This window comes from Halichondria panicea, chromosome 12 (genome assembly GCF_963675165.1).
Source record: "Halichondria panicea chromosome 12, odHalPani1.1, whole genome shotgun sequence".
NCBI classification, from domain to species: Eukaryota; Metazoa; Porifera; class Demospongiae; order Suberitida; family Halichondriidae; genus Halichondria; species Halichondria panicea.
The window spans coordinates 6,617,672-6,645,391 of NC_087388.1; the positions used below are offsets into that span (position 1 = coordinate 6,617,672).

A 27,720-nucleotide genomic window follows, 5' to 3' on the forward strand; every position below is an offset into this window, starting at 1 on the left:
CCACTAGGACTTGTACCAGTAAGTACATGTACAGCGGCCATAACTTTAGTTCCGTTGGTCAAGGTCTTTTTCTAAAATGTTTGACATTGGATCAACTTTACTCAAGTTATGGCTGTTGAAAGATGTTCAACTACACCCCCCCCCTCCGTTAAATCATCTCTTTCAGCTGCCATAACTTAAATTCTGTGAATCCAAAGTCAAAAATTTTAGGATTTTCTGAAAGCTTAGAAAAAGACCTTTCAAGTGGTGTCATCAAAGTTCATATTTGAGAGATAAAAGTATTTGCCAATTTGGCCGTACCATAGATTATATAGCCCATGGTCCAAAGGCGAAAAATAACAAATTAGGGCCCCAACAAAATTTTGGATTGAAACACATCATTTGAAAGGTCTTTTTCTAAGCTTTCAGAAAGTCATAAAATTTTGACATTAGATCAACTGTACTCAAGTTATGGCTGTTGAAAGATGTTCAACTACACCCCCACCCCCTCCGTTTAAAATCAAAGGTATATTTTGGGCTTGTTGTTGACAAAAATAACACGGAAATCATGGCCCGTTCTAAATTTGAGGTTTAAGCATACCATCTGAATGGGTTTCTTCTAAGCTTTCAGAAAACCCATCATCAGAACTCTAAGTTACAAAGCCAACTCTAGTCTGGTTGTAATGACGTGTGTCCCCTCAGGCTGTGATGGATGTGCTTGTGCACCTAGTGCGTGGGTGTGGGTGTGAGGGTGGTGTGCTTGTGACTGACGTCTTTCCAGCCATTGTACAGCGAGTGCTCAGTTCTGATGACTCAGCAATACTACAGGTATGTATATACAAGTATTGACATAATAAAATTATGAAAAATTGGATATTTAGAATGGTGGCGAATGTGTGCGAGCGTACGTGTCGTCTTGCACAGAACAGCTGGCTTCATGGTAAGTCCCTCCACACCTCACACACCTCCCCCGCCCCCTCCACACCTCACACACCCTAACATGCTCACCCCCTCATGCAGGCGTGATTCTACAGGGACCAATGGCTTAGAGTACGTTGTCAAGGTGATACTGTACCTACTCGAGCCAACCAAGGCAGAATTCACCGCTTCATTTGTAGGGAAACTGATCATCTCTTTTGTAAAGAAGGTAACCAGTTAGCTCTTGTTATAGTATTGCCATGTACAGTACAGGGATCTGCACAGACACTGAACCTTCCTTGTAACGTTAACTAGTAACGAATATATGCTATCCCCTCACACACACGCCCACACACACCCACACACACACACACACACACACACAGGCTGGTAGTGCACTGGGCGCTCATTTGGAGCTGCTCTTGCGGTCAGTTCTCAGTAAAATGCAGAGTACCTCGTCACTCTCTGTCATGCAGTCTCTTCTGCTCGTCTTTGCCTACCTCCTCCAGACGGAGCTCGAGGCAGTACTAAGGTTTCTTTCACAAGTTCCGGACCCAACCGGCCAATCAGCTCTCAGCTTTATCATGAGGGAGTGGCTAGCCAGACATGTAAGTAGACAGCGTCTAATTTGCAGTGAGAAGGGCCCTCTATTATGTTGTCATAACTTTGTCATTGTTTACTCAATTCAAAATTTCATATACAGCAGTTTTAAGCACCTTTGCAACGTATGAACACGCAAGCATAAAACCATAATGTACTATTGTAGTAAATTGTGGTTACTTAAATTTGGTGCATGGGACCATCTGCATCTGCAGTACTGTCCAGTGGTGTGTACTACAGTACTAAAAGTAGGAACCAGGCCCCTAACACTGCATGCTTGCTTTTTGCCCAATGCAAGTTCAATTGAATCAAGCTTTTAATTGTAGCACATTTTATACACCAATCAATCCCAGAGCATACATAATTTTTTAGGGGACTACCCCAAAACCCCAATATGTGTGCACATGCGTATCAGCTCCTCTTCCAAACTATCCGTGCTCTCTAAGTGATAACTCTCTTCCTACACCACTGCTATCACTGCTGTCAATAATTATGGTCACATTTCAAATTGCTAGCTATTTTTTCTGTGTGATATGAGATAGACCAAGTACACACCTCTGGTACACTGGCCATTCTCCATATCACGTCTGTGGAGTAGGCCTTATACTGCAACCTTGTATAGCTAGACCTATAGTTGTTGTGTTAGTAATTGGCCAATTTTGATTTGATACTGCAAATTAGTAAAGAAACCACTCAAGTACAGTCCTGCATGTAGTCCATGTTTACATTGTGGGTTTACATTGTGGTTTACCCATTTGTGTGTGTGTGTTGCAAAGGTGCTTAAAACTGCTGTACCATCGGATTCCTTGTTAAAAAGTGCTTCTATATGCTTTAGAGCTGATAAGCTTCAACCAGCTAAAAGTTAGCATTTCCCCATGTGGTACCAGTTAACAGTAACATTATATCTTACATGTAAGTCATGTGATCATAATTATCTCTTCCTTACAGTCTTCGTTTTATGGTGTATTTGAACCACGAATGTCGTCACTGGCGCTCACACACATCCTTACACACACACTCACGACCTCTGACTCTCGGCTGACGTCTCTGGTTGTTAGGGGTGAGGAGGTGTGCCCTGTGGAGGGGGCGGGCGTTATCACACGATCACGACGCTCCCAAATACCAATACAGTACAACGAAGTATCCGTCCCAGTGAAGATTGTCAAGCTGATAATTGGAGATATTCAAAATATACTGGAAATAGAAGAACCGCCAACAAACTACCAATCAGATGTGAGCTGATAATTATACCATAATCTATATAGTAATGTTCCCTCACTGTGTTCATCCTCAATCTCACAAAATTGCCTAACTGGGCCCAAGGGTGGTTGTTTTTAGTCTCTAATAAGGCTTGCATTTCAAGTGAAGTGAAAAGGTGTGTACTCCCTCCCCCTCCTAGGATGAAAATGAAGAAGTGTTGGGGGGTGAGCTAGAAGCTTTGTTGGACCACCCCCTGCTGGGGGGCGTGGATTATGAGGAGGTGGAGGAGGACCCTGACTTACTGGATGAGCCTGTGCTACAGCTGGACATGCAAGTACGTGTGTGGTGTGGTATCCAACTAGCAAGTACGTGTGTGGTGTGGTATGCAACTAGCAAGTACGTGTGTGATGTGGTATGCAACTAGCAAGTACGTGTGAGATCTACTATTGTATTGTGTTGTTTCCTTATCCCTTGTCTCGCACTTTGACCCCACTCCTCTGCAGAGCTACCTAGTGACGTATCTGTGTGAGTTATCTACTCAACCATTTTTCACTGGCCTATTGCAACACTTAACAAGAGACGAACTGAACACATTAGCTAAAGTTGGCATCACATTTAACTCTTAAATATTTTTTATCTGCTTTTTTGTATGTGTTTGAAATGTCATTGAATATCAATTGCGCATGCGCAATTGGCCATGTTTGTGTGATTCGAAAACAAGCCGCGTCCATATTAGAACTTGGCACGTGACCTCTATTTCTTAGGGAAATCCCCTGTACAATCAGCTATATACGTTTGCCCGGCGCCCGGCCGTATACCGTAGAATAAGTTTTTGACCGTTTTCTAGGTCAGAGAAGAGAGTAAGTAATCCGACATGTCTACTGAGGACGACCCGGAGCCCATGGATACTGGGCAGACAACTCAAGAGGCGCCCAAATCCAGTCAGTACTCAATATAAAACTGACAATACATTCACTCACTGTACATTGATACATATTTATAACCTAGCTTGTAGTGTACCTCAGTTATGTATATCTGTACAAGTACGCACGCAGTATATAATTAATTGACCAGCACACAATGTTCCATGCTGCAGATTTGTCTGTAGTTCTTGAGATACTAGAAGTTGTACTGGATAAATGGTACGAAATTGGGACAGACCTGAAAGTGGACGCAAGCATTCTGCACATTCTCGATAAAGAATTTAGGAACGTGAAGACAACGGAGGAAAAGAATGTGAGGATTCAGAGGATTTTGATTGAGTGGGCGGGTCGTGAGGGTGTGGAGATGGTGGAGCTCATGAACGCTGTGAGGGCGTGTGATGAGGGGGTGGCTGATCGTCTACAAGTGATGAAAGGTGTGTGAGGTGTGAGGTGTGTGTGTGTGTGACTCGGCAATATTATGAATGGAGAGGTTGTTTATATTGTGGGGATGTGTCATATTATTGTTATTATAATAATATTATGGTATTTCCTGTCAGACATACTGCCTGTGGAACTGATCCAAGCACAGGTCAAAGGTGAACCTGACAAAGGGACAGAGGTCAAAGAAGAAGGCAACAAAGAACAAAGAGGAGATGGAGATGAGGTCAACCAAGAAGGGGGTGAAGGCGGCAAAAAAGAGAAAGAAGACGATGCTGCAATGGACGTCAAAGTTGAAGGCAACAAAGAAAAAGATGGCGATGCTGAAATGGAGGTCAAAGGTGAAGGCAACAAAGAGAAAGATGACAATGATGCAGTGGACGTCAAAGTTGAAGATCCTCCAGATATTGAGACACAGAGGAAAGAAATACAGGCGGCTCTGAAACAGCAGCTCAAGAACGGACAAGTCTGGTAGGGAACTAATAGACGGTCTGTCAGGAGACTGATAGTGTGGTAGGGGACTAATAGACGGTCTGTTAGGACTCTAATAGTATGGTAGGGGACTAATAGACGGTCTGGTAGGACTCTAATAGTGTGGTAGGGGACTAATAGACGGTCTGTTAGGACTCCAATAGTGTGGTAGGGGACTAATAGACGGTCTGTTAGGACTCCAATAGTGTGGTAGGGGACTAATAGACGGTCTGTTAGGACTCCAATAGTGTGGTAGGGGACTAATAGATGCTATTGTGTGGTAGGGGACTAATAGACGGTCTGTTAGGACTCCAATAGTGTGGTAGGGGACTAAATAATAGTTAGACACTATTTTGGAGGTGTACATATTCTAGGAACTGTACAATGTACTGCACCACATCACTTTCACAATGGCTACTCTCTAGGCATGCAATATAATTATACTGTGCGTCCCTAGAGTTCATCTCTAACTCTCCTAGAGTTCACCTCTAACTCTCCTAGAGTTCACCTCTAACTCTTGTGCAGGTTTCTTGTGGACATTCGCTGGATGAAGCAATGGAAGAAGTACGTTGGCTACGACATGTGGGATCAATCTTCAGCTGGTAAAGAGTCGTCCAATCCTGGCCCCATCGACAACTCGAACCTCTTCAAAGGTAAGCACTAAAAGAGTTGATAATTTGAAGGAAAACATAAGCCTTGCTTTTTTTACAATTGATGGATTATCATGGAAGTTGTATTGAGCTGTTTTCTAAGCACAAATTACGGCCTCTCAAAAATAGCTACCAATGACTGTTCATTGTGTTGTACACTAAACAGTGTTACTTCCCCTGGTTAGTGTCTAGACTGGTTACATGTGCATTATCTAGCTGTGACACTGTTGGGAAGAATACAATCCCACCACCTTACACACACACCACCCGCCCACCACACACCCACACAGACGATAGCCTCCGAGAGCACCTGATGGATGAGTTGGATTATTATCTGATTCCAGAGTCGGCCTGGAACAAGTTGTCCAAATGGTACAACCACAGCTCAGGGTCAAAGGTCATATCAAGGTAGTTTACATCTTTGTGTGGCCATAACTTTAGTTCCATTGATCCAATTTCAGTGGCATTATGATTTTCTGAAAGCCCAGAAAAAACTCTATCAGATGGTATGTTCAGCTCAGAAGTTTTAATCGGACCTGATTTTGAACTTTTCCCCCACCTATATATAGCCCACGCTTTTTTGTCAAAATCAGCCTCAAAAATGACTTTTGATTTTAACCCACTATCTGAAAGAGCTCACTTTAAGCTATCAGAAAATCATAAAATAATTGAAATTGGAGAAACAAGATTAGAGTTATGGCCGTTTAAATGATGACATGTACAACACTGTTACAATTATGTATGTAATAGATATAGCCCATGCCAGGGTTTGTTGTAACAAGTGGGTTCCAATACTAAGGGAGTGATTGACAGCTAGGGCAAGTAGGACATTTACTTGCTCCAAGCGGGTGAAAAATCAACCGCAAAACTCACACTAAAACTCACCATGAATTATAACGGTATATAGTTTACTTGGTGACTGTTGTACAACATACATGTAGGAGGGCGGTAGAATATGGACTGTACATGAAGCACTGCAAGGTGGAGGTGTATCTGTTGGAGTTTAAGATCTGTATTCATCCAAACCTCAACGATATCAAGAAGAGGGAGTTCAGTAGAGCAGACACTGTTGGTGAGCAGGGGTCAGAGTACACTCTGTATGGTACATTACGTATAGAAATAGTGATTATTGTCATAATCATGTACAGTGTGTGTAACTCACCCCCCCCCCCTCCCCCCCCAGCTGACCTGGAGGCTGCCATACAGGGGGAATTCCAGATCCCCTCAGACACAGAGTGTCGTGTATGGCATCGCTATATGACACACACGTACGAGCTCCTCTCCAATCCTGACCAATCACTGCAGGACGCTGGCCTCTACAACGGACAGGTGGGCTAATATAATATCGTATGGTGGGTTATTTTCGTATGGTCCAAATTTTCGTATTAGAGCATTAATCTGAAATCCACAATAGCTTCTCTTTCACTATTCTGAGCTGTACGAATATCTAGTGTAGTAGTTCATACGAAAATTATCACCAACGAAAGTTACCCGCTATACGGTTTGTTTAACCTGTTGGTGACTATTGTGATAATTATGCCCTACGTTGATCGCACATGTATGTACACATTGTTTTAACCTGTTGGTGACTGTGTTTGAACTCTGACCCCACCAGACCATTGTGCTGGAGAAAAAGAACGAAGATGGATCCTGGCCGCGGGCCACCTCGTAAGTGCTCCGTCAGCAATCTTAACAAAACCACATGACCTGTACGATAATTGTGATCAGAATTATTTGCATCCCACTGACTTGAGTGTGTCTAGCAGGAACTGAGAGCTACAGTGTATAGTTCCCAGTAACTATAGTTACCTGAGGATACAAATGATGTCATGTTGCTATGCTCTAGTTAGCCAATGAAAAGTGATACATGTATTATTGTTATATAGTACCGTTTCCTCGACAACGCATTCGACACGTTCCTCGGACAATATTGGGAGCAGCTCAACACGATCGGGGGGCAGTAGCTCCTATGGTTCCTATGGCAACAGTGGATCCTATTGGTCCTCCTACAACAACCAACCAACTGATCCGGGGCTCTGTGGACTCAGTAACCTTGGCAATACGTGCTTCATGAACTCTGCACTCCAGGTGAAGCCTTAGTGATGCTTCCATTCTCATATTCTTATAAATAAGTCGCTTAATTGATAGCTTTGTGTCTGCACATGTGTACTGGTAAATCTTCTATTTTTGAAGCTTTGTGCTTTCTTCACGGATAAAATATTCGTGCTCCAGTGTTCAACCACAAAAATCACGAATATTTTGCCCCCCATAAATTACCTGCTATTACAGTATAGTACCGTGCCCTTCCCCCCCCCTGCAGTGTCTCAGTAACACAGCTCCTCTGACGGAGTACTTTCTGGGGACAGAGGCTGGCTACAAACCATACAAGAAGCACATCAATGCAGACAACCCCCTAGGAATGGGTGGGGCTATTGCCGAGGCGTATGGTGCTCTATTGGAGGATATATGGAGTGGCAAGTGCAGCGTGGCTGCCCCTAGACAGTTCAAGGTACAGAAGTGATGGCATGATTGCCCTGGCAGTGTTAGCCTCTCAGCAAAAATTTCATTATTGTAAACTGAAATACTTCCACATCCGCATAATTTATTGGTCTACACAAGCAAATCTACTCCCCCACCCACACACTACACCCACTCCACACACACTTCCCACCCACACACACAGACGAGTGTGGGCCGCTATGCCCCACAGTTTGTCGGCTATGCTCAGCACGACTCTCAAGAGCTACTGGCCTTCCTATTGGACGGGCTACACGAGGACCTCAACCTCATCAAGAAGAAGCCATACGTGGACATGACTGTGGCTACTAAAGGACGAGACGAGAAGGTATGTCATGTGATATTGTGCGATGATCATGTGATGTTCAAACAATAATGTAACTGCAGGAAATAGCGGAGGAGACGTGGTACAAGTACCTCCAACGCAATCAATCAGTGATTGTCAAGTTGTTTCAAGCGCAGTTAAGGTCGACACTCATCTGTCCCAAGTGTACGAACCATTCTTTGACCTTTGACCCCTTCATGTTTCTCTCCCTCCCACTACCTGTCAAAAATACGCGTACTGTGTGCGTGCGTCTGGTGTGCACTAATCCCACAAGGCCCATCACTAAGGTGAGTGGGCGTGTGTGGGTGTGGCTAACAATGTGTGTGCGTGCGTCTGGTATGCACTAATCCCACAAGGCCCATCACTAAGGTGAGTGGGCGTGTGGGTGTGGCTAACAATGATGTACTTGAATTTCAAAGTAGTAGTTTTTCAATCCTAAATCAATTCAATACACAATATATATTGCCATGTTTATGTACCTTTGCAATAAACCAGGCCTAAGAGGTGGTTTTTTGTCTAGAGTTAGTACCAACCACCACCACTGACCAGTGTGGGCTAACTACTAACCCCCTCTCTCCTCCCACAGTACAAGCTCAAGATTCCAAAGAGAGGTACTATCTGGCAACTAAAGGAGAAGCTTAGTCAGCTGTGTGACATAGAGGCCAGCCACTTGGCAGTGGTGGACGTGTACAATGGTCGGTTCCACAGGATCTATGCTGACAAAGACCCCCTCACACACATCATGGAGAAGGCAAGGACCACTAGTTCATATAGCCAGCGCTTTCTCGTGCTAGTCTGAGACTTTTCTAAGTGATCAATCCTCAATCAATATACTTTTTTTTACCCCTTTATTTTTGTCTCTAGAGAGGCGGTTAGTGCCGACCACCATTGAGGTATAATCATAGCAGCATACGTGTACTTGTTTCTCTCCCCTTCTTTCATTGTCTTCTCCCACTGCTTTCATAGGATGACATCTTCTGTTACCAACTGGAGAAGGAGAATATTGGCAATAGAAAGATGGTCCATGTGCCAGTCTACATGAGGACAGCAAGGTACGTGAAGGGGGCAGCCCCTCTCATTATGTGTGTAATTAGACCCCCCCATGAGGCAGCCCCTCTCATTATGTGTGTGTAATTAGACCCCCATGAGGTAGCCCCTCTCATTATGTGTGTGTAATTAGACCCCCCCATGAGGTAGCCCCTCTCATTATGTGTGTGTAATTAGACCCCCCATGAGGTAGCCCCTCTCATTATGTGTGTGTAATTAGACCCCCCCATGAGGCAGCCCCTCTCATTATGTGTGTGTAATTAGACCCCCCCCCCTTCCATTACAGTGATAAGCAGTATTCGTCCAGCTCCCGCTACTATACGCTATTCGGACTCCCCACTGTCGCTTATGTTCCAGCTGAGTGCACGTACAGGACACTGTACACTGCCATCGTCAGCAAGATGGGGTAAGTGAGGAAGTACACGTTCTGTGTAATAATTATAAAGCCCAAGTTTCGATGGTAGAGGAGTCTAGAGGAGTCTAGCTTTATCTTCTGTGTTATGTGTGTGTGCAGGGAGTACGTCTAGAGGAGTCTAGCTTTATCTTCTGTGTTATGTGTGTGTGCAGGGAGTACGTCTAGAGGAGTCCAGCTTTATCTTCTGTGTTGTGTGTGTGTGCAGGGAGTACGTCTAGAGGAGTCTAGCTTTATCTTCTGTGTTGTGTGTGTGTGCAGGGAGTACGTCTAGAGGAGTCTAGCTTTATCTTCTGTGTTGTGTGTGTGTGCAGGGAGTACGTCTAGAGGAGTCTAGCTTTATCTTCTGTGTTGTGTGTGTGTGCAGGGAGTACGTCTAGAGGAGTCCAGCTTTATCTTCTGTGTTGTGTGTGTGTGCAGGGAGTACGTCTAGAGGAGTCTAGCTTTATCCTCTGTGTTGTGTGTGTGTGCAGGAAGTACGTCTAGAGGAGTCTAGCTTTATCCTCTGTGTTGTGTGTGTGTGCAGGGAGTACGTCTAGAGGAGTCTAGCTTTATCCTCTGTGTTGTGTGTGCAGGAAGTGCGTGAAGCTTTGGTCAGAGGTCAAAGATGAGGTCAAGGCCAGCACTGACAACAATCATGAAGATATGGAGAGAGGTGTGTCGATGTGTGCAGCCCTATTCGATACATATACATGTACTTAAAATTCTAAGTAAAAAGCTGAAATGCTATTCTAATTGACCTGCAGTTTGTAGACTAGCCTCGATTCAAGGCCGATTAAAATACGGCCTGGTACCTATTGCAGGGGTGATAGTGCGCATGCGCTTCAAATTACCCAGAATATGGGTAATCGTACTACGAACGTAAAACCTTAGTAAATTACACAGGAAATTAGTCCGTTTACTAAAAATTATTATGTTCCGTAATACTTTATCTCTATGACTGAGTTCTGTAAAGCTGTGGCTTATGCCGTCTATTGCGTTGTCTAGAAGGCTTGAACACTAGTTTTAAGACAGAAGAGGCTCTCATCTACGTCTAGGATGGTCCTATAGCCGGGTTGTCTTCTCAAGTAGCAGTTTGAGGCACCATACACTTCCCATGCCCATAGCCTGTACAGATCCAAGGTGACCATACAACCGTCATAGAGGTAGATGAGAGCCTCTTCTGGCTTCAGACTAGTGTGAAAGCCTTCTGGAACAACGCAATAGAGAGCTAAGCTGATGTACAAAGATAGAAAATAGATGAGAGAAAGAAAAAGGGGATTCCCCAGATTCTGGAGAATAAACTAACGCATGCGCACTATCACCCCTGCAATAGGTACCAGGCCGTATTTTAATCGGCCTGGAATCGAGGCTATGTGTAGACTAGTGTACAGAGCCTATAGTGTGGTCCCACTGTGGACACTGTAGCTAGTGTACAGAGCCTATAGTGTGGTCCCACTGTGTGCACTGTAGCTAGTGTACAGAGCCTATAGTACAGAGCCTATAGTACAGAGCCTATAGTGTACACTGTAGACTTATGTTGTTTCTAATAATTTCAAGTGAAGTGAAATGGGTTGACTTATATAAGTACTTACTTCATCGCTCTCTACAGAAGGGAACGAGAATGGAGATAATGAGAATGGGAATGGAAATGGAAATGGGGATGAGAATGGAACAAAGGCTACTGATAATGAGTCTTCTGCTGATCCACCTCCCGAGGTAATGGACGTGGAGGAGGCAACAAATAACGAAGAGAAGAGTGAGGAGGTCAACAAAGACAAGGGAGAGAGAGATCTCTTCCGATTGATGGTTGTCAATAGTTACGGTTCTCAGGATATCAAAAAGCTGACGGATGACCCCAAGAAAACTCTACTGCTCTCAGGTGTGTGGGCACGTGGGTGTGTAGGTGTGTGGGCGTGTGTGGGCACGTGGGTGTGTGGGCGTGTGTGTGTCCCCTGTGATGAGCTACTTCTCCTGACTTACTGCAATGGAGGCTAAACTGATTTAATGAGTCTGAGGGGTCCTAGTATTTGCTCTCCATGTATGTATCTCTGCATGTGCTACTATACTGAACGTGCATGCATGTACCTGCAAAAGGCAAAAAGCTGCAAGTTGTGACAATCTTAAAAATCTTACTTTAAAGCTTAAATAGTCTCCCTGTGTGTGTAGGGTCCACCTACATTGCCTGTGACTGGGAGGAGGAAGTCAGGGAAAAGTGCTACAATGAAGACATGAGCAAGGTACATTGTGTGGAGTGGTTGTGTGTGTGGAGTGGGTGGGTGTGTGTGTGTGTGTGGTGAGGGTTGTGTACAATATTAAGAGCTATTATTCTATTTGTAGAAGTATAATGAACATGAGAGTTGCCATGACGACCCGATAGCGAAGGGTAAGAATATTCAACTGATGGACTGTTTTGAGCTCTTCACTGTCAAAGAAACACTCGGCAAAGATGATGAATGGTAAGTCATGTGATTACCATGTGATTGATCTGGTCTATTATCATGTGATATTGTACAGGTATTGCCCAGAATGTAAGGAGCATGTACAAGCATCAAAGAAGTTTGACCTTTGGACTCTGCCAGACGTCTTGGTGATCCACTTGAAGAGATTTTCATACGACAAGTGAGCACTGTCTTGATAATAGCAATTGTTTGAATGACAATAACTTGAGTTCTGTTGGTCGTATTTCAGTGATATTTTGATATTCTGAAAGCTTAGAAAAAACTCTATCAGATGGTATGTTCAGCTCAAATTTTTCAATCTTGCCCAAATTTGCACACTTCCCCCACCTATATATAGCCCACGCTTTTTTGTCAAAATCAGCCTCGAAAATTACCTTTGATTTTAATCCACCATCTGGAAGAGCTCACTTTAAGCTATATGAAAATCATAAACTTATTGAAATTGGACAAACAAAATTAGCCATTCAAATATACCCACATGCACACTCTGTAAGCTCAGGATGTCATTGTGTGTTGATGCAGGTACTGGAGAGACAAGCTGGATGTGTTAGTGGACTTCCCAGTGTCTGGGTTAGACCTATCGTCTCTTGTCAGGTGTCCTGATGCTCCAGAGCCAGTCTACGATCTCTACGCTGTCTCTAACCACTTCGGTGGAATGGGAGGAGGACACTGTAAAATAAAATGCATTTATGTTTTCACAAATTTTACCCCAGTACTGGCAGTTTTTATGTGTTATTCTATGTTTGTGTGTTTCTAGACACTGCCTATGCCAAGAACAAGAATAACAAGAAGTGGTACAACTTTGATGATAGTCATGTCTCAGAAACCACCGAAGATCGTCTTGTGGTATGTACCCCCACCCATACCACACCACACGCACATACGCCCACACACACAGTCTAGTGCTGCCTATGTACTGTACTACCGTCGGCGTGACGACCAGAGTCGACCAACCAGACGCAGTATTCTCGATCGCTCCCTCAGTCAATCGTTTGCTGAAGAGGATCGAGAACTAAAGGAAAAGTATCAGAAGGAGAAAGAAGATCAGGAGAGCAAGCGATCTCGTAATGAATCAGAGGTGTGTGGGTGTGGTGGTGTGGGGGAGTGGTGTGGGTGTGGGGGGGTGGTCTGCCCAGCCACCACTTACGGCTTAGGGCTTTAAACAACGGTTCTTACAATTCAACTACCAATTTGACTGGTACTAAGTGTAGCTATTTGCTTAGAGTATAGCAGGAATGCATAGTTAGAAAGTAGTACCACTAAGAACATCTTGGGCAGGTAGCTGTTGGATTCCTAAAAGACATTGAAATTAGTGTGTGTACCTAACAGCAGTAACTCTTTGCAATCCTTGTCAACCTGCCCCTCCCCCCCTCCACTGTATTATACCTCCTCCCTGTATTCTCCAGGTGTTCTCTGAAGCTGACGAGGACAACCAAGCCACACCCTCCAACCAAGCCACAACCTCCACTTCGATGGACGAGCCAGACTGATCCTCTAGCTACTCCAGTGACTCTATGAACTGTCTTGTGTTTAATACTGTAGACCAAATTTTAGGACTCTTTAATATATTTATGACGTATTATTAATCTGTTGTAAGCGTTGTGTACGTTGATTGTTGTTCCATTTTGGACAATATTTATGTCAATCTCGTATCCATGAGACTAGTATGCATGCTGCAGCAGTTCTGTTAGCCTCGATCAAAGCAGCGGCGGTAAGTCTGTCCCTAGGCCGATTTGATTGTAATGGAACGCTGGTTAACCTTGTGTTCCGTTCCATTAGAAACAAATTGGTTAGTTTTTAATTTGATCCTGATGAAATTTTAATATATTGTATTGGTATGGAGAGCTACACAGAGGTCTCAAGAGGTAGTGATCCTGCAGATGTGCTGACACAGTTCCCTGACTTCAGTCATGCTGCTCATCTGATGGTGTACTGCAAGTGGCCTGGGAAACTGTTTGGAAAGTACGAGTACAAAGCCGTGGCAATGGTACACATGTGTGGAGGGGGAGGGGCGTGGCAATGGTACACATGTGTGGAGGGGGCGGGGGGCTGGAATGATGTTTGCTATTCGCTAGCTATCACCACAGTCTAGTCGGCCTGGGTGTTGGATGCCTGTAAATGTGTACTTTTTATGTTACCTATAATTTATCAGTATCATAATAATTAATACTTCATCGTATTTATTATAAATGCGGAAGTTTATTAGATTTACTCTATTCAGATGCAGATGAGGTTTGACGGCATGCTTGGTTTCCCAGGGGGTGTGGTCGACGAGGGGGAAACCCCTCAACAAGCCGTAACCAGGGAATTCAAGGAGGAGGTGGGCTGTGACGATGGAATGGTTACCATAACAACAGCAGACCACATCTGCACACACTACTCACACCACACACGACTGTGTCTACACTTTTTTGCTAAAGAAGTTACTCGCGACGTTTATTTGAATCTTGAAAAATCTGCACTCACAGCAAAAGATTGGGGAAAAGAGGTACGCATAAATCATCATCATCATTTATAATTTTTAATATTTCCATCCCTTACAGGTATTTGGAGTGATCCGAGTGCCCCTATATACTCTACCCAATGGACTGGGATTGCCAGGATTTCTGAAGAATGCATTTATAGGAAATTCTTTAATGCAACTTGGCCTGAGTTTAACTCGAGGGGGGCTACTAACTGAGGGAGAGTGGGCGGAGGCTCTTAGTACGAGCAGTCATGTGACTGGACTTGTTAAAAAGGAAGAAATTGACTATTAGAATTATTTATTCTATTACTGAATTATTATTTTATTACCTTAATTACCACGCACACTGCACTATAGTCTGACAGCTGTATGCTGCATTGACAGAAAGATTTATTTTTTAAATTGCAAGTGATGAAGTGCGTACACACAAGGAACATGAACCACATACAAACACACGATCATTATTTAATAATTCATTTCAGTTCCAGTTGATCAGAAGTTTGGTTTTGCCCTGGTCATGATTCTGTGCACTCTTTGGTCTATAGTGGACTGGTGGGACATGATACCCTATATATAGGAGAGAGTGGGGTTAGGTGGGGGGGGGGGCAGTTATGGTAGGGGGAACATGTGGGGGTCAGGTGGGGGGGGCAGTTATGGTAGGGGGTACATGTGGGGGTCAGGTGGGGGGAAATTATTACTTATATACAGTAACACGTGTATAGAAAGAGCAACAAGCACAGTGCATGTACTAATACACAAAATCTAGTCTCACCTTTTTCAGAGCTGCCAGTTGTTCTAGAATGACCTGCTGTCGGCTAGGTCCACTCACAGCCTTCTGGTCGCCATGGCAATCTCCCAACAAGGGTACAAGGGTCGGCAATGGACTGGGCTGATGACGGATCAACTCACAAGATGGCAGTCTGTTAATTGGAATACTTGTAGTTGCTACTTGACTTGGTCTCTGAGTCGAATGAATTGAAATATTTGTTGGAATGGTCAACTTTTTAGCGATTGTAGGTACTGGTGGTGATTGTGCGCGAGTAGGGTGTTTGTCATGTGATATATTTGCCAGGTTATGTGATCTCCTCGGTAGGTCATGTGACTGCCTCTTTGCCAGTGTGGGTACGGGGGGTGAGTGGGATCGTACAATCATCTCAGGTCTATTATCATTAGGTTTCGATAAAGCGTCAATATTCAGTACTGAATGATGATTCATTCTCTTAGCCAGTGTTGGCACAGGTGGTGATACTGGTCGTGGAATAGCAGAGGCCTCCACTGTTAGTTGGTTAGGTTGGTGACTCATCCTCTTAGCCAGTGTAGGTATTGGAGGGGAGACTGCTCTCACTGCTGCTCTGGTTCTAGACGCTTTATTGGCGTATGGTTTCATTCTAGGAACCCTGCGTGGTGTATCATTGGAGTCTGTTGGTCGTCGTACTGGAATACGCGATGTTTTCTCCGTGCTTGGTGATTGAAGATTAGCCGTACTCTGTTTTACAGAGTCAAATTTTGATGAGATTTCAGAGCGTTTTTTGAGGGCACGTTTGTGAGAGTGTGTTGGACCCTTGCTCTCCATCTTAGCCTCGAGGGCAGTCTGCTGGGCCTCCTCTATGCCTTGCTGCAGGAGCTTGTGGCGCTCCATAGCCAACTCCTGGATGAGTAAAGATAACCACAATATTATTGTGTAATCAACATTGCTAAGTACTACAGCCTACACAAAATATGTGAGTGGTAGGATTATAATGGAGCAAGTGCTGTGCTATATCAGTACTACACAGTGACATTTCACCGAAATGTTGGTATTTTTATAGGTTACAAATTTCAACTAGAGTTGAGAACACACCTCCTTCCTTCTCCTCTCTATTGCGTCCCTCTGGTATTGGTGTTTGAGTTGTTGCCTCTCCCCCTCCAGTCGTGCCTCCTCTTGAGCCTCTGCCCTCTCCTTGGCACGTTTAATAGACAGCTTCTCACGTTCCTTCATTGCTATCTGCTCCGCCAGCTCGGCCTGTGCAGGGATCGGGAAGGGGAGTGGTGTAGTTAGAGCAGAACATTGTTATTAATACACAATACGGGCTCTCAAAGATACATGTAGCTAACAAAACAACTGAATTTTGGGAAAAAGCATTGTTGGATTTCAACTTATCACAGGACTTGCGTATAAACACAGGAAACACAATGCAGTTGTTAACCCATTACCAGCTAAAGCTGTTGTTGTTATGACTTACTCTGTAATCCAACTCTTTCCTTCTTCGCTGGTCTAACTCGTGCTGCACAAACTTGTCTACATAAGGTCCAGCCCCTCGTTTGAAACCATCCCGTGGAGACGGCATATCTTGTGAGAGCTGTGTGGGCGGGAGCTGTGAGTGTGTGTGAGTAGTGACAGGGGCTCCACATCCTGGTCGACCATATGGATAATAATCCTCATCAACTTTTGGCACTTTTTGTGAGGGATGAGTGGGCGGTTGTGAGTGTGTGTGAGTAGTGACAGGGGCTCCACATCCTGGTCGACCATATGGATAATAATCCTCGTAAACTTTTGCAGCCGGTGGCTGGTAGCTCTGATGAGGTTGGTAGCTATTCATCATTGGAGGCGGTACATGTGCAGTATTGTTAGGCTGATAGGCTGTTAGGCTGTTAGGCTGATAGCTTTTGGAGGGTTAGAGGCTGGTCCATCACCACCATAAGGTTGGTAACTGATACCATGAGTGGCTGTACTGTTGGGAGCACCACATCCAGGCCGGCCATACGGGAAATAATCCTCAACTGGTTTAGCCTCCATCGGCACATTTCGATGATTTATTGGTAGTGGTTGATGAGACACCATTTGCTGTATTGGTTCATCTATGCTTGAGCGAACTCTTGACCTCAGATCGGCTATAACTTGACCTGTCTCTGTCCGCATTGGAGCGCCACATCCAGGACGACCATACGGGAAATACACTTCCTCTGCTGGTCTCTGTTTGGTTTTTTGCTGCTGTTGTCTCGATTGTTTTTCTTTAACTTGATCAGCGAGATCTTTCAACCACTGTTCCTTTGCAGAGAGAGTGGGCGGTACAGCATACGATTGTGTGTGGGGGTGTGGAGCTGCGTGAGTGTGAGGCTGTGGAACTGCGTGGGTGTGAGGCTGTGAGGGTTGTGGAGCTGTGAGGGTGTGTGAGGGTGATACAAGTCCTGGTATTTGACGACTGTCCATCTGCACATGTCTAACATCTTTCTTGACGATATTTTGAGGAGGAGCCACACTTAATCTCAACAGATCCTCTAGATAGCTCTTACTAACAACCACAGTGTTCACATCTTGTGCTTTCGATTGTCGACATTGAGCCACCTAAAAGGATCAAAAACAATGATCAAAAGCATGTACCAAAGCTGCCGACAAAAAGCTAGTCTTACTTGTTTTGTATTCCTTGCGTTTGTCTGGGTTGGTTGTTTGGTTAACTTTGCTGGAACCTTTGCTGGTGGTTTAGTCTTGATAACTCGTTTATTTCGAGACAGAAAGTCGACGGGAGGTTTAGACACACCCTGAACACATGTACAGAGAAGTTTAATGAAAAGCACACCCACAAACAGAAGCTTACTCTATAAATCCTTGAAGAGTTCATAGCTGAAGTGAACGGTTTCTTTACGGACAGCATAATGCTTTATATCGTAGCTACGGCCAGACCTAGTAACAATGATTCATGGACGCTAAAATCATATTCACGCTGTTGTGCATGTGTGTGTGGTGTTGTATATGCGTTACTATGACAACAACATGAGACTCATTCACCGCGGCTTGAAATCGAGGAAAGTTTGCCCAATTCATTTTACTTTCGAGGGCGGCTTTAGGTTCATTCATTGTTTTCAGAGTTTAATTTAATTATCCAAAATATGAAGCAATCCATCATAGACTCATAGGCACATTATTCACCCTATAGCTCTGTATAATACTCTGATTCCTATATAGCCTAAACGTTCTGTACTAGGAGGGGGCTAGCTAGAATAGCAACGTCCCTAACTCCTGCTGCTCCTTGACAAACACTTCAAAGTACTGATAAATGATTGTCACGGCCAATAGAATACCTGTGCCACTTCCGATAGCACCTGTACAAGAAGAGAGAGGGCAATCAATACAAGGTAGTCATTATTACAGTAGGGATAATACCACATGGTTACAAGAACACACCCACACACACACACCCACACACACATGCACACCCACACATACACGCACACCCACACACACACCCATAAAGTCTGCCATGACAGAGAGGGCTCCAATACACAATCCTCCGAATGCAGCAGCTGTGGGGATATAACGGTTGAGCTCGTGTACCAAGCTCTGCTCCCTGTGACCACGCATCACCATCTGCTGCTCCTTCAGTTGCTTAGCAACCTACAGGGAAAAAGACCGTCAATGTACATCAGATTCATCTTTAGAGCAACAAAAATTTTGTATTTGCCAGACTTACACGATAGCTACAATGTACACGGCTCTAACACTAACAAACAAGCTTGCCAAACACACACACCACACCCACACACCCACACCACACCATACACACACACCACACCCATACACACACACTCACATCTTTTGCTGAAGAGCCAGACACATCGATCCAAGTCTTGGAAAAGAAGGCACAGGATGTCAACATGAAGACGACATAGATGACCGCATGTATAGGATCATCACGAATACGACTGAGCGTTTCGGGCGGAGAGAGGTAGTAACAGAGTCCACCAATGGGATAAGAGCGTGCTGGACCACCCCCTCCCACTGCACCCCACACTCCAAGCAGATTCACAAGAATATTGCCAGCAAATTTAGACGCAAGCATCTGTGAGAAAATTTAACACAAATCACGGGCTTTGCTTTGTTAAAATTGCTGATTTCTACTTAATACCAAACTTGTATCTAAGCACACCATTGGAAAGGCCATCCTAAGAGATATTGAATATAAATGAAATTGGAGCAGCATCTAAACACAAACTAATCACCTGGGAGATGAAGTAGAGGTTAGATATGAGAGCACTCTGGAGGATGATGGGGATGTTGGACGTGTAGAAAAGCTTGATGGGGTACGTGCTGTACTGACCTCTGTACTTTGCACTCTTCACAGGAAGGTCAACACGGAATCCCTGAATAAGAAGTCACAATTATCAACACATCATAAATGTACTAATTAAAGCCCAACAAAACCGTTACCCACAAAAAAGCGTTTTTTAAACTTGTACATTTGACATCAGTAGCTGCCATGGTAATACGTTGCACAGACTACAGTACCTGGAAGTATATCACTACAGCAAACACAAAGATGGTGGCCATAAGGTTGGTGAGATTAGGTAGGTTCTGTCTGTAGAAGGCCTCCCTGAGACCACGGATCTTGTCAGTACGTGTGGCCAACAGATGAAAGAATGCAATAATAGCTCCCTCAAACTCTGTCCCTCGTCCGGTGTTAATGGTAGCAGGAGAGAAGCACTTCCACACAATGGTCTCACAGACATTGGTAGCTATGAAGAGAGATATTCCAGAGCCTAGACCATAGCCTTTCTGTAGGAGCTCATCCAGTAGAAGAACCACAAGACCGGCACAGAGAAGCTGTGTGGGTTAGGGTGGGGGTCAACAATGGGAGGCTGTGTGTATAGCATGCTAGACCTAACAAACACACACAATGAATATGTCTCGCCACAACATAAAGACCAGACCATTGTATGTGTGTACCGTCTACAAGGTCTATACTGACAACAACATCAACTGTAACATGTGGGGCAGCTAATTTCAATAAGGAAAGACATACTCAGTAGCTCTTTAGAGAGATCCTTGCAACCTGAAAGGCACCATTATTGTGTGTATACGCCTCTCACCTGGAGTACAATGATGGTACAGATACCAGCTCCCAGGTCAGCAGGCTCTCCATACATGCCAGTCATCACATACACCACAGACTGGCCCACAGTGATCACCATACCAAACACTGGAGGAGGGATACACAAGAGTAACCAGGACACGCATAACATCACAAAAGGTCATTTGTAAATGCAGTTGTGGTTTAGTAGTTTCGATAGTAAACACATTAATGTGACCCCAAGGACTCACACTTCTGTGCTCCATTGAAAAGAGCTCTGTCTTTGGGAGTGTCTCCAACCTCCAGTATTTTAGCTCCAGCCAGCAACTGCACACAAGGGAGGGTTAACTAACTACTGGACAGGCTTCAGTAGGTAACCACAAAGAGGTACACAGAATGGTGGTACAGGAAGTTAGTAGAAATGTGTTGAAATGCGATGGCACACAGAGACAGTTCTAACCAACCTGCATGATGAGGGATGAAGTGACTATAGGGCTAATACCAAGCTCCATGAGTGTGCCTGTGTGGGGTGTGTGATGTGTGAGGGTGTGTGCGTGTGGGTGGAGGTGACCTACCTCTGTTGGAGGCCATGATCACACGTATCCAATAGAAAGGATCAGCACTGTCGCTCGACATGATACCAAACAGAGGGATCTGTACAGAGAGAGAGGCATGAAATCATTGAGGCTAGCTGTACTAGTGTCCCCGTACCTGACAACAGACAAGGAAGATGAACAGAGTGATGGCCGTCCATAACACCTTCTCTTTGAATTGGATCTGAATACAATACAATAATCACGCAATAAACGCAATAGCAGGTGTGAAATCCCCTCACACGTACACACACAACTATCAACATACCTTTCGTTCCGGCTTGGCTACCTCGGGTAAAATTGATACAAAGGGACGTAAAAACTCGAGAACTTTGACTGCAGGAGGAAGAGGCTTGAATCATGTACACACTCAACTAAAGCTAGTAGTATTGTAATAATTCAATTTTAAAGCTTTTAGAGCTAAAATAACGACTGTGAATCAACTTACATCCCATGGCTCTCTTGACTGCTGCACACACTCGCTCTCCGTCCACAAAATAAGCTCACAACTATAACAATCTCAACTTCTTTCTTCCTCAACAAAAGAACGTGGGGAAAAGGCCGTAATCTCTAGTAAACTATGGTGTGCATTATTTAGAAGCAGGTGCTACTTTTTAACCGCACTGGTTCAAAGGTTAAGTGTTGGAATAATGGGCATTAATTGGAGTGCGCTAGTTTGTCAGTTCAAAGGTCAACAAGATGGCTACAGGGAATAAGAGACCCTCTACTGACAGCGAGGAAGGTCCTCCTCTCAAGAAACAAGCTCTGTTCATACCCACACTCGATATAGGACCAGTCACTTGTGAAGAAGATCTGGACAATAAAGTATTAAAGGTATATTAAAGGTAGTACATGAATACTCACACGCGCGCGCACTAACATCACATGTGCTACGTATTCCCCAGGTTCAGAATCGTAAGCTTGGTGAACGGCTGAGAGAACGAAATCGTTTGCACGTCGAACTTGAGCAAAAAATTGAATCGTTAACCAAGAAACATGAAAATGACTCGAGGTAACAAGCACCGTGATGTAATACAGACTGGGCAAAATATTCATAATTATTAAAGAGTGGTGTGTAATTACTTGTATTTATGAAATGTGTTTTTCTAAGCTTTCAGAAAATCTAAAAAATGTTGACATTGGATCAACGGTACTCAAGTTATGGCTGTTGAAAGAATGATGTTCAACTACACCCCTACCCCCTCTGCTTAATCAATTTCTTTCAGCTGCCATAACTTGAATTCTGTGGATCCAAAGTCAAAAATTTTATGGTTTTCTGAAAGCTTAGAAAAAGATCTTTCAAATGGTGTCATCAAAGTTTATATTTGAGAGATAAAAGTATTTGCCAATTTGGCGATACCATGGATTATAGCCCATGGTCTGAGGCCGAAAAATGACAAATTAGGGGCGCGACGAAATTTTGGATTGAAACACATTATTTGAAAGGAATTTTTCTAAGCTTTCAGAAAATCATAAAATTTTTGACATTGGATCGACTGTACTCAAGTTATGGCTGTTGAAAGACACCCCCCCTCCATTATTTTAATCAATGATTTTGGGAATCTTTCAGCCGCCATAACTTGAATTCTGTGGATCGAAAGTCAAAATTTTTATGGTTTTCTGAAAGCTTAGAAAGAGATCTTTCAAATAGTACGATCAAAAATTGATATTCAAAATTGATATTCGAGAGATAAAAGTATTTTTCAATTTATCCGTACCATGGTCCGAGGCCGAAAAATGACAAATTAGGGCCGCGACGAAATTTTGGATTGAAACACATCATTTGAAAGGAATTTTCTAAGCTTTCAGAAAATCCTAAAATTTTTTACATTGGATCAACTGTACTCAAGGTGTGGCTGTTGAAAGCCACCCCCCCCTGAATGCGCCAGCGAAAGTCTTAATCAATTTCTTTCAGCTGCCATAACTTAATTCTGTGGATCCAAAGTCAAAAATTTTATGGTTTTCTGAAAGCTTAGAAAAAGATCTTTCAAAATTAATGGTGTCATCAAAGTTCATATTTGAGACATAAAAGTATTTGCCAATTTGGCGATACCATGGTCCAAAGGCGAAAAATGACAAATTAAGGCTCCGCCGAAATTTTGGATTGAAAGGTCAAGCTTTCATTGACATTGAATCAACAGTACCAGTACTCCATGACTGAGTGTGTTGTTTCTCTAGGCTAGTGATTAGTCTCCGCCGAATGCTCTCATTGCTACGCGACCAACTCTGTGTACTGTGCGCTCCTCTTGAGAGCCCTGGGAAGAAACTGACCAATCAGATGATAGCGGATATAGGGGAATCCCCCACTGCCTTGGAGGAGGTGTTTCAGTGTCTCAACGATAGTGTGTATCAGTTGGGGGAGGCGATCTCAAAAGGGGTGGAGCTTAAAGAGGTCAGTATACATGTAACGGGTAATTTTTGTTGGTGCAGAAATTTTCTTATGAACTACCTATATAGTTAAATAATTATTATTTCGTTTCGTACAGAATAGTGACGTAGAACCTGTTGACCATTAACAATTTCGCTGTTCTAATTTTCAGATGATGCTCTAAATACAAAATGTTCACCATACGAAAATAGCTATGGTATACCCCCCACATCACACACACACACACACACACACTCAGGGCGTTGATGTGATGAGTGTGTTGAGGGAGCTACAGGAGCGGGACAGCGAGAGAGGTAACCATGACGATGAGTTAGCGGCACTTGAGACCAAAATGGAAGAACTGAACACATCGCTAGCAGACGCACGGTACCTACAATATTGATGATCCTTACCCGATACATAAACATTCCTTATCGCAGGTTTGATCTTGTGAAGAGCCAATCACGTTGTGAGCAATTGGAGCTCCAATTAACAAACACAATGAGCGAGCTAACCAGACGACCTTTGCGCTCTGTGGAGCCGGAGGAGAAGCCACAGGAAGACGATGCTAGCAGAGCTGCCAGCGAAACCAAGTCCATCAGTGAGGGGACTCCAAGTGAAGAGGTACTTGTGTGTACATGTGTATTGTGTATTGAACCCCCTGACCCTTGACCTTTAGACTGAGAGGCTAATGGACGAACTCTCTGAACTGCGTGATTTGGCCGAATCTCGATTGGCTGAAATAACTGCACTGTCTAGACAAGTGGTTGTCCTTAATGTGGAGAAGGAGGCAGTAAGTGAGGAAAAGAAGAAGCCGCCCACTAAGGAAGCCATACTAGAGTCGGCTGTGTATAAAGGACTACAGACTCAGTACAGTGTGGCCGCCCACGAGATCAATCAGGTGGGCGTGTAGAGGGCCTGTCACTGTGGGAGGGTCGTTACAGAGATTGTATTCATCTTTATTCATTCTTTTTGTAGCTAAAAACATGTTTTGACGAGGCTAAGCAACTGCTGATGTCAGCAAAACAACAACACTTTATGTGCCTGGAGGAGATCAGGTGATCCATTAAATGAACACTGTACATACATTTAGATGCCAAGTACTGTATATAACACCTTGTAGAGGGGAGGAGCTCAAGTATCAGGGGGTGGTCCGAGATGAGATGACTCAACTAGAGACTGCGCTATTAACCACACAGAGGGACTATGAACTACTCAAGGTACTTATTATCATTATTAACCATTTTTATTATAATTTTATAGGTAGATTACGAGCGTATCATAGCGTCCAATGAGCAGGCAGGGCCGCGGGCACGAGAGTTACAAGTCACGGTGGACTCATTACAGAAGACTGTGCTTCAAGTTAAGGCTGAAGCTAATCGTTATAAGTCACGAGCACATAAAGCAGAGCAAGAGTTACATACAACCAAGGTACATGTAGTTACTGATAACAACCTCGTGTACTGGTAACAACCGGCCTATAGCCTCACAGTCTTTTTTTGAAAATGGGAAATTATGGCCCGTTCCAAATTTGAGTGAATAATTATCTGAACAGGCTATAAGCCAGAAAATCATAAAAATCGATGTATTTAGAACTCAAAATGAAGGTATCTACGTGACTGTATATCTAGCAGCATCTTTGAATGGCCATAACTTTAGTTCCATGGATCCAATAACGTTAATTTTCTGATTTTCTAAAAGCTTTAGAGAGAGAACCTTTCAGATGATGTGATAAAATCAATTTTGGGTTATACGTTGCCCCCCCCCCCACACACACACACACAGGCACACGAGGCTAAAGCACCTGAAGCTGCACCCCCTGCCGAGACGCCCGCCCCCCAGGAGGGGTCTGTGGGGGGCGACGGAGAGGCGCTGCGTAAACTAAAAGAAGAGAAGACTTTATTAGAGACAGAATTAGTTAGTCTTCGAGCGGCCAGTGGAAGCGATGTAAGGGAGAAGGCGGAGATCATCGCTAATGAGCGCAAATATAAAAATCAGGTGTGAAATTATACCAAATATTATTATGTGGATTATAATTACAATTGTTTACCATGCATAACATGTACACAGGTGGAGGAACTAAAGAAAAGGTTTGAAGAATATCGGAAAGATTATGAGAAGAGAAAGGAGCATATTCGCGAGGAAGCTGGTCGCCGTTCTAAGTCTCTATCCGAAGACAATCGCCATCTCCAGAAGGAACTAAGTGCTAAGAAACACGAGGCTCAAGCTCTCATCAGTGAGATGGACTGCACAGCTCAAGCCTTTGAGGACATGCAGGAGCAGAATATACGATTATTGGAGCAGATCAAGGAGAAAGATGATGCCAATTTCAAGCTAATGTCTGAGAGGATCAAGTCCAATAGTGTGCACAAGTTATTGCTGCAAGAGAAAGCTCTCATGACCAACCAACTCACTTCCCTCAGCACAGAGACACAGAGGTGAGTGGGTGGCAGTGTAGAACATATATCAACGGTCATAACTTCAGTACAGTTGGTCTAATGCTAACAATCTTATAAGCTTAGAAAGAAATGATGTGTTTCAATCCCAAATTTCAATTTCACTTTAATTTAAAGATTACTGTGTGACACCTCCTACCTGCAGACTGAATGAGATGGTACTAACACTGCAGGACAAAGAGAAGAATGTTGAGCACAGCACTGGAGCTCTTGAGAAAGAGATCTCTATCAAAAACCAAGCACTTGAACACCACAAGAGAAAGGCACAAGAGAGTATACAGGTACCTGTGTGTGTGTGTGTGTGGGCGTGTGTGTGTGTGTGTGTGTGTAGCTACATTATGTCTTCGCGCAACTCTTTTCACCTTACATGTATTTGAAATGCAAACCTTAAAAAGTCCAGTGGGACCACACTATTAGCTCTCTCTATATATACGTCTATTAAGGTAGCATTTCGTGTGTGTATGTGTGTGTGTGTGTGTGCCTCTCCTCTTTCTGGTGGTGATGACCCTGTATTGTGACAGACCTCCCAGGAGACTGCTCTGGGGGTACAGGAACAGTTGAGGGGGTTGGAGAGTGTGAGGGGGGCACTGACTGGTAAACAAGACGAACTGGAGGCTGCTACTCAGAACAGCAGGAAGTAAGTCACACCACCCACACACACACACACCCATACCCACACACACACACACACACACACACACACACACACACACACACACACACACACACACACACACACACACACACCATACACATGCACACACAGTATTGTCCTGCTCTACATGTGCTATTCCTATAGCAACCATTTGTTTCCGTTAGGCTTCTTTACTTATGACATTGTTAGTATATCCTTGATACAAACAAAGCTCTGTAATAATTATATAATTATTAAGAATTTTAATTCTACACAGTAACCGCTCTCTATAAGGCTTATTAAGTCTTAACCTAATATTTTATTACCTCACACACACACACGCACGCACGCACACACACACACACACACACACACACACAGACTGGCGGAGGAGATAGGAACACTCAAGCGCAGGCTAGAGAAGTACAAGTCTCGTGAATGGGCCACTTCCAGCGATGAAGTCCTCCTAGAGGAGATACGCACTTACAAGGTAACCATGGATACACTCTAACACTACATGCCCGCCCCCCCTCTACAGGCCAAGCTCAACTGCCCATGCTGTAGCACTCGCAAGAAGGACACAGTACTCACTAAGTGTTTCCATGTCTTCTGCTCAGAGTGTATCAAAAGCCGTTACGATTCAAGACTCAGAAAATGCCCGAAATGTGGAGCTGCTTTCGGAGCTAATGATTTCCACAAGATCTACTTGTCCTAAGAACACAAAACTCTCTGACTGACTATTTTCTATTGTGTAATTATTATTAAGCTCGTATATCCTCATTGTTGTAATACTCCAGTTATAAGAGTTCACATAATTAGCATAATGTGAACACGCTAGCTGCATGATCATGTGTGAACACACTAGCTGCATAATGTGAACACACTAGCTGCATGATCATGTGTGAACACGCTAGCTGCATGATCATGTGTGAACACACTAGCTGCATGATCACGTGTGAACACACTAGCTGCATAATGTGAACACACTAGCTGCATGATCATGTGTGAACACACTAGCTGCATAATGTGAACACACTAGCTGCATAATGTGAACACACTAGCTGCATGATCATGTGTGAACACACTAGCTGCATGATCACGTGTGAACACACTAGCTGCATAATGTGAACACACTAGCTGCATGATCATGTGTGAACACACTAGCTGCATAATGTGAACACACTAGCTGCATAATGTGAACACACTAGCTGCATGATCATGTGTGAACACGCTAGCTGCATGATCATGTGTGAACACGCTAGCTGCATGATCATGTGTGAACACGCTAGCTGCATGATCATGTGTGAACACGCTAGCTGCATGATCATGTGTGAACACGCTAGCTGCATGATCATGTGTGAACACGCTAGCTGCATGATCAGACTGCATGGCATGGATTAACTGTGAGCACACTAAGCCATAATAGAATAATTAAACCTGTATATATTTAACTCTATAA

At 43.9% G+C, this 27,720-nt stretch overlaps 6 protein-coding genes and 1 non-coding gene across 7 annotated transcripts in view; 5 read left to right on the top strand and 2 right to left on the bottom strand.

Annotated features, from left to right (window-relative positions):
* The window catches only part of LOC135345612 (importin-9-like), a gene marked incomplete in the record, with an annotated part of 6,673 nt that extends 3,310 nt beyond the window's left edge, over positions 1 to 3,363 (top strand). The window contains 7 exon segments of the mRNA XM_064543032.1: positions 682 to 807; positions 861 to 919; positions 1,000 to 1,126; positions 1,284 to 1,505; positions 2,446 to 2,730; positions 2,897 to 3,031; positions 3,201 to 3,363. Of these exon segments, the coding sequence (XP_064399102.1) occupies positions 682 to 807; positions 861 to 919; positions 1,000 to 1,126; positions 1,284 to 1,505; positions 2,446 to 2,730; positions 2,897 to 3,031; positions 3,201 to 3,323 (1,077 nt within the window).
* Positions 3,364 to 3,461: 98 nt separating this feature from the next.
* Positions 3,462 to 13,573, top strand: LOC135345608 (ubiquitin carboxyl-terminal hydrolase 4-like). Its single transcript, XM_064543026.1, has 24 exons — positions 3,462 to 3,638; positions 3,794 to 4,054; positions 4,178 to 4,529; positions 5,055 to 5,182; positions 5,470 to 5,587; positions 6,121 to 6,251; positions 6,363 to 6,508; positions 6,795 to 6,847; positions 7,066 to 7,267; positions 7,500 to 7,688; positions 7,863 to 8,024; positions 8,084 to 8,308; positions 8,608 to 8,772; positions 8,988 to 9,073; positions 9,355 to 9,474; positions 10,056 to 10,135; positions 11,072 to 11,341; positions 11,629 to 11,699; positions 11,800 to 11,918; positions 11,977 to 12,081; positions 12,444 to 12,592; positions 12,679 to 12,767; positions 12,820 to 12,999; positions 13,328 to 13,573. The coding sequence occupies exons 1-24, from the start codon at positions 3,572 to 3,574 to the stop codon at positions 13,409 to 13,411; spliced, it is 3,552 nt and encodes a 1,183-aa protein (XP_064399096.1). The 5' UTR covers positions 3,462 to 3,571; the 3' UTR covers positions 13,412 to 13,573.
* LOC135345867 (small nucleolar RNA SNORD57) lies at positions 11,412 to 11,479 on the top strand. Its single transcript, XR_010397910.1, has one exon. It is a non-coding gene; the product is annotated as a small nucleolar RNA SNORD57 (small nucleolar RNA).
* Positions 13,574 to 13,614: 41 nt separating the features above from the next.
* On the top strand, positions 13,615 to 14,793 carry LOC135345646 (U8 snoRNA-decapping enzyme-like). Its single transcript, XM_064543076.1, has 3 exons — positions 13,615 to 13,908; positions 14,143 to 14,409; positions 14,465 to 14,793. Exons 1-3 carry the CDS (start codon positions 13,759 to 13,761, stop codon positions 14,675 to 14,677), a joined length of 630 nt encoding a protein of 209 aa, XP_064399146.1. The 5' UTR covers positions 13,615 to 13,758; the 3' UTR covers positions 14,678 to 14,793.
* On the bottom strand, positions 14,759 to 18,114 carry LOC135345622 (uncharacterized). The gene is made up of 6 exons (XM_064543047.1): positions 17,961 to 18,114; positions 17,776 to 17,904; positions 16,608 to 17,710; positions 16,226 to 16,387; positions 15,158 to 16,033; positions 14,759 to 14,952 (listed from the first exon to the last, which is right to left on the bottom strand). The coding sequence occupies exons 3-6, from the start codon at positions 16,965 to 16,967 to the stop codon at positions 14,878 to 14,880; spliced, it is 1,473 nt and encodes a 490-aa protein (XP_064399117.1). The 5' UTR covers positions 16,968 to 17,710; positions 17,776 to 17,904; positions 17,961 to 18,114; the 3' UTR covers positions 14,759 to 14,877.
* Positions 18,115 to 18,219: 105 nt separating this feature from the next.
* Positions 18,220 to 21,413, bottom strand: LOC135345624 (protein transport protein Sec61 subunit alpha). The gene is made up of 12 exons (XM_064543051.1): positions 21,252 to 21,413; positions 21,072 to 21,139; positions 20,922 to 20,987; positions 20,786 to 20,864; positions 20,675 to 20,730; positions 20,462 to 20,537; positions 20,230 to 20,339; positions 19,649 to 19,963; positions 19,363 to 19,503; positions 18,954 to 19,202; positions 18,610 to 18,757; positions 18,220 to 18,465 (listed from the first exon to the last, which is right to left on the bottom strand). The coding sequence occupies exons 1-12, from the start codon at positions 21,256 to 21,258 to the stop codon at positions 18,359 to 18,361; spliced, it is 1,422 nt and encodes a 473-aa protein (XP_064399121.1). The 5' UTR covers positions 21,259 to 21,413; the 3' UTR covers positions 18,220 to 18,358.
* Positions 21,414 to 21,460: 47 nt separating this feature from the next.
* LOC135345615 (E3 ubiquitin-protein ligase BRE1B-like) lies at positions 21,461 to 27,085 on the top strand. The gene is made up of 15 exons (XM_064543036.1): positions 21,461 to 21,637; positions 21,709 to 21,815; positions 22,982 to 23,195; positions 23,431 to 23,558; positions 23,612 to 23,795; positions 23,851 to 24,072; positions 24,150 to 24,229; positions 24,295 to 24,391; positions 24,435 to 24,602; positions 24,957 to 25,169; positions 25,242 to 25,609; positions 25,773 to 25,908; positions 26,149 to 26,264; positions 26,643 to 26,751; positions 26,800 to 27,085. The coding sequence occupies exons 1-15, from the start codon at positions 21,503 to 21,505 to the stop codon at positions 26,974 to 26,976; spliced, it is 2,454 nt and encodes an 817-aa protein (XP_064399106.1). The 5' UTR covers positions 21,461 to 21,502; the 3' UTR covers positions 26,977 to 27,085.
* Positions 27,086 to 27,720: the final 635 nt, after the last annotated feature.

Excerpts from the sequence above, each read along its gene's own strand:
- LOC135345646 (XM_064543076.1), top strand. The coding sequence starts at position 13,759 with ATGGAGAGCTACACAGAGGTCTCAAGAGGTAGTGATCCTGCAGATGTG. Across the intron at positions 13,909-14,142 it reads AGTACAAAGCCGTGGCAATG|ATGCAGATGAGGTTTGACGG; the intron begins GTACACATGTGT and ends TACTCTATTCAG. Across the intron at positions 14,410-14,464 it reads CAAAAGATTGGGGAAAAGAG|GTATTTGGAGTGATCCGAGT; the intron begins GTACGCATAAAT and ends CATCCCTTACAG.
- LOC135345622 (XM_064543047.1), bottom strand. The coding sequence starts at position 16,967 with ATGATGAATAGCTACCAACCTCATCAGAGCTACCAGCCACCGGCTGCA. Across the intron at positions 16,388-16,607 it reads GGAAAGAGTTGGATTACAGA|GCCGAGCTGGCGGAGCAGAT; the intron begins GTAAGTCATAAC and ends ATCCCTGCACAG. Across the intron at positions 14,953-15,157 it reads AACTGGCAGCTCTGAAAAAG|GGTATCATGTCCCACCAGTC; the intron begins GTGAGACTAGAT and ends TCCTATATATAG.
- LOC135345615 (XM_064543036.1), top strand. The coding sequence starts at position 21,503 with ATGGCTACAGGGAATAAGAGACCCTCTACTGACAGCGAGGAAGGTCCT. Across the intron at positions 21,816-22,981 it reads AAACATGAAAATGACTCGAG|GCTAGTGATTAGTCTCCGCC; the intron begins GTAACAAGCACC and ends TTGTTTCTCTAG. Across the intron at positions 25,170-25,241 it reads AGCGCAAATATAAAAATCAG|GTGGAGGAACTAAAGAAAAG; the intron begins GTGTGAAATTAT and ends ACATGTACACAG.
- LOC135345608 (XM_064543026.1), top strand. The coding sequence starts at position 3,572 with ATGTCTACTGAGGACGACCCGGAGCCCATGGATACTGGGCAGACAACT. Across the intron at positions 5,183-5,469 it reads CAACTCGAACCTCTTCAAAG|ACGATAGCCTCCGAGAGCAC; the intron begins GTAAGCACTAAA and ends ACACCCACACAG. Across the intron at positions 7,689-7,862 it reads CTGCCCCTAGACAGTTCAAG|ACGAGTGTGGGCCGCTATGC; the intron begins GTACAGAAGTGA and ends CCACACACACAG.
- LOC135345624 (XM_064543051.1), bottom strand. Across the intron at positions 20,988-21,071 it reads TAGCCAAGCCGGAACGAAAG|ATCCAATTCAAAGAGAAGGT; the intron begins GTATGTTGATAG and ends TATTGTATTCAG. Across the intron at positions 19,504-19,648 it reads CTGTAGTGATATACTTCCAG|GGATTCCGTGTTGACCTTCC; the intron begins GTACTGTAGTCT and ends CTTCTTATTCAG.